The sequence below is a fragment of the Octodon degus genome, unplaced genomic scaffold (genome assembly GCF_000260255.1).
Source record: "Octodon degus isolate 3935 unplaced genomic scaffold, OctDeg1.0 scaffold00058, whole genome shotgun sequence".
Taxonomy (NCBI): Eukaryota; Metazoa; Chordata; class Mammalia; order Rodentia; family Octodontidae; genus Octodon; species Octodon degus.
The window spans coordinates 1,463,105-1,472,763 of record NW_004524634.1 but is presented as its reverse complement, the minus strand read 5'-3'; the positions used below and the strand labels follow the sequence as shown (position 1 = coordinate 1,472,763).

At 40.8% G+C, this 9,659-nt stretch overlaps 1 protein-coding gene across 1 annotated transcript; it reads left to right on the top strand.

The window, feature by feature from the left end:
- Window positions 1-3,002: 3,002 nt before the first annotated feature.
- On the top strand, window positions 3,003-9,461 carry Snrpg (small nuclear ribonucleoprotein polypeptide G). The gene is made up of 4 exons (XM_004634054.2): window positions 3,003-3,141; window positions 5,391-5,413; window positions 6,960-7,084; window positions 9,284-9,461. Exons 1-4 carry the CDS (start codon window positions 3,110-3,112, stop codon window positions 9,332-9,334), a joined length of 231 nt encoding a protein of 76 aa, XP_004634111.1. The 5' UTR covers window positions 3,003-3,109; the 3' UTR covers window positions 9,335-9,461.
- The last annotated feature ends 198 nt before the right edge of the window (window positions 9,462-9,659 follow it).

The window sequence follows — 9,659 nt, the reverse complement described above, 5'->3', positions numbered from 1 at the left end:
GGTCTAAAGCACCTACTTAGAACAAGCAAAGCTAAGGTAATATAACCTGTGGCAGTGTCAAGGCTGTGATATTTTCCTTGTGGTTTGGTCTCAATAAAAATTTCATTGTTTCCTCAGCATTGTATTTCTTTTATCTGGGTAGTGAATAACTTTCTCAGTACGTTTCTCTTGTTATGTTTAAAATAAGGGCCAGGGAGATAACTCAGGTCTGAGTGCCTATCTGGCAAGCACAAGGACCCAAGTTTGATCCCTGATACCACATGGATTGCTAGCCCTGAACCAGCCACTAAAAACCAAGTGTGGTGACACACCCCTGTAGTCCCAGTGCTGGCGAGACTGAAATAGGAGGATCACTATAAGTCTTAAGCTGCGTAGCGAGATCCTGTACCAAATAAATAATTTTTTTAAAAAAAAAGTTTTAAAAAAATAAAAATAAATGAAGATGTCCAGAAGAGTGGGAATTCATGTTACAGTTCAGATGCAGGACTAGATTGTTAAAATAAGCACTAAAAGGATAGAAAATTATGACTGAAATCCATAAATGTACAAAAGACACTCACCTGGGCACGGTTACACACACCTGTAATCCCAGCACTCAGAAGGCTGAGGCAGGTGGACTGCCATGAGTTCAAGGCTAGCCTGGGCTACATAGTTCAGAGCCAGTCTGAACTACAAAGCAAAACCCTGTCTCAGACAAAAAACCTCTTAGAAGTGAGTATACTCATGCTTGCCAATAATCCCAGCAATGGTGAGGCTGAGGCAGGGAGATCTTAGGTTCAAAACCAGCCTGGACTACATAAGACCCTGTCTCAAAAAAAAAAAAAAAAAAAACAAAAAAAAAAAAAAAAAAAAACGATGGGCCTTGGGAGATGGCTCAGTATAATAAGCGCTTGAGCACAAGGGTCTGAGTTCGATCCCCAATTCTGGGAAAAAAATAGATAGATAGATAGATAGATAGATAGATAGATAGATAGATAGATGTGTTTGGTGGTTATTACACTGGTACCAGAGATTTTTTTTTATTTTTTTTTTTTTTAATTGTACTGGTGATTGAACCAAGGGCCTTGTGCTCAGTTACATCCCCAGGCCCACACTTCCCATTGGTTTGGTTTGATGTTTTATTTTTGTTTTTAAACATTAAGACAGGGTCTAGATAAATTGCCCAGGTCAGGCTTGAATTTGCTATCCTCCTGTCTCAACCTCCCAAAGTGCTGGAATTATAAACTTGCACCACTATGCCGTGCATATAGCCATGCTAAATGCACGGAATTAATTTGAGAGAGTCCTCTACTTAGTGCTATCAAATCCTTCAATTCTCATTTAAATAATCTATAATCCAGGGCTGGCCAAATAGCTTAGAGGATTAAAGCGCCTGCTTAGGCAGACACAAGGACCAGTTCAATCCCTGGTGTGCCATGCCAGCCCCACTCCTGGGGCGCTGAGATGGCGATTGAGACTGGGTGTGGTGGCACAAGGCTGTAATCTGAACACTTGGGAAGCTGAAAACGGGAGAATCACTACTTTTTTGATCTGTGTAGTGAGACCCTGTAGACCCTGTACTAAATACATACATTAAAAAATCCATAATCCGTTGATTTTCCTTTTTTATTTATTTTTATTTTTATTTTTTGTGTTTTAGGGAAGGGTCTAGAGGGTGTTCAGGGTCTCACTACTAGAGGGACTCAGTAGTGATCTGCCTTTTTATAGCTTCCCAAAAGCTGAGATTACAGGCATGTGCCACCATGCCCAGTGTCTTTTTTATTTTTATTTTTTGATTTTCCTATTTTAAATAACAACTAGAAACAAGTGGGAGCCACTTTCTTGTGTCCCTGACTTGGAAAATCAGTACTCACATTAGAGAATACTTACATGCCTGCCACACCTCACATTTTATATACATGGACAATGGGACATTAAGTGGAGTCCTGGAAGCAATGTTATAAGAACTCCAGGGTTGTCAGTTGGAAATACCCTCTAGGGCTCTTCAAAGTCCTGGAACAAGGACTAGTCCCTTTTTCTTCTGGTGCAGAAAGGTCATTGATTTGGGTGTTAACAAAACGTTTGACCTGACAGTATGACATGGGTGGATATATACAAAAAAATAGATAGATAGATATAGGGAATCAAGGTCAACACTAGCCCAAAATTTTACCTAATATATAAATACTATGTATTTATGGGGTGCCGTATGATATTTTGATACATGTGTGCACTCTTGCCTTCCTATAATTAACTTTAGCGTAGTGTGATATCTTGTTCTGATATTATAACTTTAAGAACATTCATTGTCCCAATTAGAGAAGGTTAGTGTTGACCCACTATCATCATCCTCATAACACTGCTTCAAGACTCATTAGTGTCCCATTGTCCATGTATATAAAATGTGAGGTGCGGCAGGCATGTAAGTATTCTCTAATGTGAGTACTGATTTTCCAAGTCAAATGCACAAGAAAGTGGCTCCCAATTGTTTCTAGTTGTTATCTAAAACAGGCAAATCAAAAAATAAAAATTAGGGCTGGTGAGATGGCTCAGTGGTCTAAAGCACCTACTTAGAACAAGCAAAGCTAAGCAGGGACCGCGGTTCAATCCCCCAGCACCACATGCCAGCCAGCCCCGCCTCCCGGTGGGCTGAGCTGGTCACACACACTAAATAAATAAATAAATAAATAAATAAATGAAATCTTTAAAAAAAAAATAAATAAATAAAAATAAAAAAAATAAAAATTATATATGTGTGTGTGTGTGTGTGTATCCACTACACCAGAGCTTGTTTTCATTCTGCATATATTGTATTAAAACAAACACAAAACCAGGAGCCTAGAGCCTAGACGCGTGGATGGTTATCTCAATTTCACACAAAGGAAATAATGAGGAGGAGGCCCAGCCTCCCCCCGCTGGCCATTCATTGGTAATGAAACTAAAAACTGGCAGCTTACCCACAAGCCCCGGCTTCTCCTAAGTATCGCGAGGCGAAATGTAAAAATTACAGACCTGCGATTGGCTCGCGACCTGTGGTGACGCCAGACGTAAAGCGTCGACCCCACCGCGGGAGCGTGACGGAGGTTGTAGATTCCTTTCAAAGGCTCCCTGAGCCCTTCGACTAGACAAGATGAGCAAAGCTCACCCTCCCGAGCTAAAAAAGTAAGTCGCGCGTGATACCCTCGCCCAAGGGCCGCTTCTCTGCGTGCTCGGAGTCCGTTTCCCTTCTTTCGTCTGGCGAGTGTGTGCCAAACAGCTTGGGTCCCTTCAGCCGAGCTGATGTCTCCTTCCGGTCGGAGCCCGCGGAATTCTGACCAGGGGCTCGCGCTTCGGAGTGTGAAGCTAGCGAAGACGCCGCCTGTTGGGCCTATCGGCGCTCCTCCGTTTGGCTGGTTCACGGCCCGGGTCTCCTCGTGATCCCTTCCTCTTTGAAGAGCTCCAGTACCTCGTTTGGGTGAACATCTTGAATAACATCATGTCCTGAGTAAAATGGTTTGAGAGATAATTTCATAAGGAATTACGGGACTTGCTGGAGTGCAAGTGTTTAGTATATAATTAATCGAAAAGCCGTTCAACGGGCTGGGGAGATAGCTCAGTAAACTAAGCTCCTGCCTGGAGAGAGCAGGGTCCCGAGTTCAATCCTTGGCACCGAAAAAAAAAAACGCCGCTTAAGCCGTAGTGAATGTGTTTGTAGCTGTTTCTTTGTGCTTTTGTATAGATAGCCCATTTCTTTTTCTTGCACCTTTTTTAAAGAAAAATTTTACCTGATATATAAATACCATGTATTTATGGGGTACCATGTGATGTTTCAATATATGTGTGCACTCTTGCCTTCCTATAATTACACTTTGGCATAGTGTGATATCTTGGTCTGATATTATAACGTTAAGAATTTTCATTGTCTCAGTCGGAGAAGGCTAGTGTTGACCCACCATGATCAAACAGTAGGATATCCTTCCTGTAGGTAAACCTCAGTTTGAAGCATTGGCCTCCTGAACACTTCTTGACTGAACACGTTCCATGTTTACTGAATAGTTTTATCTCTATCATGTAACACTGGAACTTTGCATATAGTAGTTGGATTGTACAAGGAGCTCTTTCTGCCTGAGGTTACTAAGCGGTGAATGTAGGCATTTTCAGTATTGGGGACTGAATCCAGGGCCTCAAAGTTGTGATCTTCCTATCTCACCTTCCCAAGTAGCAGGGATTACAAGTGTGTGCCACTAACCCATCTGGCCTGTATTATACTTGTCTTGAGTTGGCTCATTATATTCAATGCATTAAAGTTGAGTTTTCCAGCCAGGACTGTAGTCCTAATAATACAGAGGCTGAGGCAGGGGAATCACGAGAAGTTCAAGGTCAGCCTAAACATCGCAAGACAAAAAAGAAAAGCATTCATATAAGTAGCCTGTAACTGAGATAAAAATTGATTTGGTATGGCATGTTTTCAGTCTATCCTACTAAGATGGGATAGTCTTGTTTAATTCAAATTGTCCAACACTTCAAAATGTGTATTTTGCTAAGATGTGCTTTCGAAGTGTCCTGAAAATTTCAGCTTAATGCTTTTTTTTTCTTTTTTTTTGCATTTTAGGGAACGGTCTACAGGGGTTCAGGGTCTCATTACTAGATTGGACTCATGGTGATTCCCCTGTTTACAGCCTCCCAAGAGCTGGGATTGCAGGTGCATGCCACCACCCCCAGATTCAATTGCTATCTCAGCACAGCAGACCTGGTAATCAAACCCACGGCCCCTGTGCCTGCTTGCAGGTGCTTTAATCCACTGAGCCATTTGGCTGGCTCTAAGCTTAATGCTTTAGTATTGAATAAACATTACTATCTCATAGGAAGTTAAGTACCCACTGAATTAGCTGTTGTTTTACTGCTGTTTTGCAGAGAAGCAAAACATAACTCAAGTCTTTGTTTTTGTTCTGTTCAGAATCATAGGCCCAGTAATTGAAAATTAAGTCAGTGAAGCAAAACAAGTGCTAAAGAACAGTAATTTTTTTCATAGTTCACACTGGTAAAAAGAATTTAGGGGTTGGGGAGATGGCTCAGTAGAATAAACGCTTCCCTGGCAAGCACAAGGGTCTGAGTTCAATCCCCAGTTCCACAAAAAAGAAAAGAATTTAATGAAGATTATGTGGTTGAAACATACTCTTGTTGACTTGTTCTGGCCCAAATCATATTGCTTTGTATAATGTCTAATCTAAGTATTCCCTCACTCTTTATAGCAATACTAGGGACTGGGGAGATGACTCAGTAGAATAAGCGCTTGCTTGGCAGCGCAAGGGCCTGAGTTCAATCCCCGGTTCCAAAAAAAAAAAAACACAGAGTTTTTACTATTTTATATTTCATGTTCCTGTTATATAAATTAAGTCAAATGTGTAATTTTTACTCTCTTGTTTTTCCAGATTTATGGACAAGAAGTTATCATGTAAGTTTTATCCTGTATCTTGGCAGTATGTAATATTTAGAATCCCTTTCAAAAATTTAAAGTATACAACCTCTGATTTATATCCATTAGTGAAGCAGGTTTATCCAAATTTTAACTAAACTACTTTCCTTACCTAATTTCCAGTGGCAGTTAAGATTTGGGATTATTGTGGCTGGGGAGATGGCACAGTAGAATAAGCACTTGCCTTGCAAGCGCAAGGGCCCGAGTTCAATCCCCGGTTCCACAAAAAAATAAATAAATTTTGGGATTATCACCAGGCATGGTGGTACACACCTATAATCCCATCCCTGTAATCACTTGGGAGACTGAGGCAGGAGGATTGCCTTAAATTTGAAGCCAGCCTGGCCTGTGTAGTAAGTTTAAGACCAGCCTAAACTACACAGTGAAATTCCTTTTTTTTTTTTTTGCGGTACCAGGGAATGAACTCAGGACCTTGCGCTTGCCAGACAGGTGCTTATGCTGCTGAGCTAGCTCCCCAGCCCCATACACAGCAAAATTCTGTCTCCAAAAAACAAGAGGAAAAATATATTTCCTTCCTGTAACAGGTGTGACTGTTAACATCGGTCTGTATCATTGGCACCCTATCTTATAAGGATAATTCAGCCCAAAGGAGACAAAGATTACTCAGCCCTCTTATTCTCCCCGATATTTCTTTCATGTTTTTGGGTCTGGGCCACTTCCTCCTTCCAGTCTGTGCTTATCAACTTACCTATTTTAATTAATTGGTGCAGGGTCTCCATGCAGCTCAGACTCATAGTGATCCTCCTGTCTCAGTCTCCCCAGCACTGGGGTTACACGTCCAATTACCACGTCCAATTGCAGTGGCTGGCTTGGGACATCCAGGGTTCTGGGCCGAGCATGGCATGTGGTACCAGGCATCTAACCCAGGTCCTTGGTGCTTGCCAGGCAGGCACTTAGGTCACTGAGCTATCTCCCCAGCCCTGTGCTTCTCTATTTAAAAACAGTGCTGTCCTGGCTCTTGCATACATACCTTTTAAGCTTTCCTTTGACCTTTTTTTTTTGTACTAGGAATCAAACTCAGGACCTCATGCTTGCCAGGCAGGTCCTAGGCTGCTGAGCTATATCCCCAGCCTTTTTTTTTTTTTTTTTTTTTTTTTTTTTTTTTTTAGAACTGGGGATTGAACTTGGGCCCTTGTGCTTGCCAGGCAAGTGCTTATTCTACTGAGCCATCTCCCCAGCCCTTATCCCTAGCCTCTTGATCCTGTTTTATCTTGGTAAATTCTTTTGGTAGTTCAAGCTGGCCTCAAACTGTAATGATCCTCCTGCCTCAACCTCCTGAGGGAGGGCTGGGATTATAAGCATGCATCACATCTAGCCAGTTTTGGTAAATTCTTTATTATTCATGTTCCTGGCCTCTGCAACTGTTTCATTCTGAGGAGGACCCCTTGTGGAACAGAGCAGATCCAGCCAAGTTAACACAATGTATCAACCACTATATCTTAATTCGTAATGAATGGTTGATAATTGATTAGGCAGTTTTATTAAAACTTTTCTCTTTTTATAGTGAAATTGAATGGTGGCAGACATGTCCAAGGAATATTGCGAGGATTTGATCCCTTCATGAATCTTGTGATAGATGAATGTGTGGAGATGGCAACTAGTGGGCAACAGAACAACATTGGAATGGTGGTAAGTGAAGAGAAGACTTCTCTTAGAGATGTAAGAATATGTGTTAACTACCTTATATGAAATGCTTGGATTAAATTGGAGTTGGTCACAAATATAAACATGGGAATATAGCTCGGTACAGCACTTGCCTGGCAAGTTCCTGGTACCAAAAAAAGAAATGTAAGCATTACATGCTACACACATAATACAATAATTTTTTAAAAATCCAAATAAACATACATGAACCCTCCCTAAAATAAATAAATAAATTGGAGTTACCTATTAGAAAAAGCAAGTAATGGGGCCAGGAATCTCTTTGGCACAGTGCCTGCCCGGCAGGTGTGAGGTTCTGAGTTCAGTTGCTGGTCCCCAGTCCCCGTGCCCCCCAAAACAAGTAACGGGCCTGGTTTAGTTTAACATAGTCATTTAGCTGTCATAATATCCCTATTACTTCTAGGTAAGATCTAATTATTCAGAAGCTTTTAAGGTTCTAGGGCTTGAAATCACTTATGGAAATCATTTTTTCTTGCTATGTTGCTATATAAAGTGACACATCGGTTCACAGACTTTATTGTTTCTACCACTCTGGTCATAAAAACAAGTTGGATGAGAATCGAATCAAATTCAGTGATTTGGTTGAATGTTGATCTTGATAAAGAAATTCGATTAGGTTTGGGACCAGAATCATAGAGTTGAGTTTGTGAACTGAGGTAACACAGTAGGTTAGGCTGGCCTTGAGTTCATGGAGATTGTCCTGCCTCACCCTTCTGAGTCCTGGGATTACAGGCTTATGTTACCACACCCAGCAAGAGGAAATCATTTTGAGCTTTATAGTATTCTGTAAGAGAGTCCATTGTCAGACCATTATTAAGGTTACAGTTGTTAGACATTAACACATATACAAATCTGCAGCATATCTTGGTAATCTGCAACTTCTTATGCAGGAGGTATAGGGTAACTCTTGAGATTTTGATAATATGTGCAACATTTCTAATCTGCCCAGTGCAGATCGGCAAGTTACTTTACTTTGTGTACTTAGTTAACCTGGATTTTTTTAGTGTATTATCCTGCTTTCCTAGAATTTACTGCCTTTCCCCCAAATGTAGCTTTTATCTAACAAATTGCTGGTGTCATTGGTTAGTATTCAAAGCCCTCTAAGGTGGGGTGTCAGTTACCTTTGCTTTTTATTTCCCTTTATGACTTTTTTTATTTTTTATATTTTTTTTATTTTTGCCGGAACCGGGGATTGAACTCAGACCCTTGCGCTTGCTAGGGAAGTGCTTATTCCACTGAGCCATCTCCCCAGCCCCCCTTTATGACTTTTTCATTGCATTTAAATTAGATTCATTCTTTATACTATATCTTCACCTTAGCTTTGTCTACAGTTTAACAGCTTGATCAAATTCTACCTCATTTCCTAGGTCCAGTTACCATGTTGTCTGTCATATGGCCTTTCTACAACTTCCTTCCTGGTTTATATCCCCCAAAGTGGCATATTTTACTGTACCTATTTTTCCTATCAGTTTTTAGAGCTGCCAAGGATAGGATAGGCATGTATGAGTCTTTTTTTTTTTTTTTTTTTTTTCAGAATCTGGGATTGAACTCAGGTCCTTGTGCTTGCCAGGCAAGTGCTTACTCTACTGAGCTATTTCCCTGGCCCCATAAGAGATGGTATTATTTTTTCTCTTTTTTTTTTTTTTTTGGTACCAGGGATTGAACTCAGGACCTTGGACTTGCCAGACAGGCGCCTATGTCACTGAGCTATCTCCCCAGCCCTACATGTATGTATGAGTCTTGCCTTTTTTTGGTACAGGGTCTCGCTTTGCAGCTCAGACCTGTAGTGATCCTCCTGTCTCAGCCTTCCCAGCACTGGGATTACAGGCATGCACCACCATGCCTGGTATGGCACAGGGCCAACACAGCATTCTGTACTGGGGATCAAACCCAGGTCCTTGTGCTTGCCAAGGCAGGCACTTAGACCTAGCCCAAATCCTGCCATTTAAAAGGCAAAACAGTCACAGTGACTCCGCATCTGAAAGTTAATTATTAGCCTTCAGTATACATGCTATCTCTCCTAAAGGAATTAGTCGCTTCCTGTTGTGATTAAACTATTTATTGCTGTCCATATGGCTTGAAAAAAGCCTCATACTGTTGTGTAATACTAAACAATGATTTGGTGAAATTATATAATCATTGATATGTCTATTTACTTTTTCCTAGGTAATACGAGGAAATAGTATCATCATGTTGGAAGCCTTGGAACGAGTTTAAATAATGACTGCTCAGCAGAAAAATTCATGCCCCTCCTCCAAGTGCTACTTTCACTGACTGAAGATTGGGTCATACACATTTTCATATATTAAATTTTTGTTAAATAAACTTTTGTAATAGTCAAAAATGCTTCCTCAGATATTCAGTACAAAAATAGAATATGAGCTCTTTCTAAAATAAATTTTCTTGGCAAGATGAATTTTAAAGGTTTTGTGCAGCCAGACAAGGTAGAGCCCATCTATAATCCCAGCACTCCCAAAAGCTGAGGCAGGAGGATCTGAAATTTGAGGCCAGCCTGAACTATAAAGGACTCTGTCTCCAAAAA

Excerpts from the sequence above, each read along its gene's own strand:
- Snrpg (XM_004634054.2), top strand. The coding sequence starts at position 3,110 with ATGAGCAAAGCTCACCCTCCCGAGCTAAAAAA. Across the intron at positions 3,142-5,390 it reads CACCCTCCCGAGCTAAAAAA|ATTTATGGACAAGAAGTTAT; the intron begins GTAAGTCGCGCG and ends TTGTTTTTCCAG. Across the intron at positions 5,414-6,959 it reads TATGGACAAGAAGTTATCAT|TGAAATTGAATGGTGGCAGA; the intron begins GTAAGTTTTATC and ends CTCTTTTTATAG.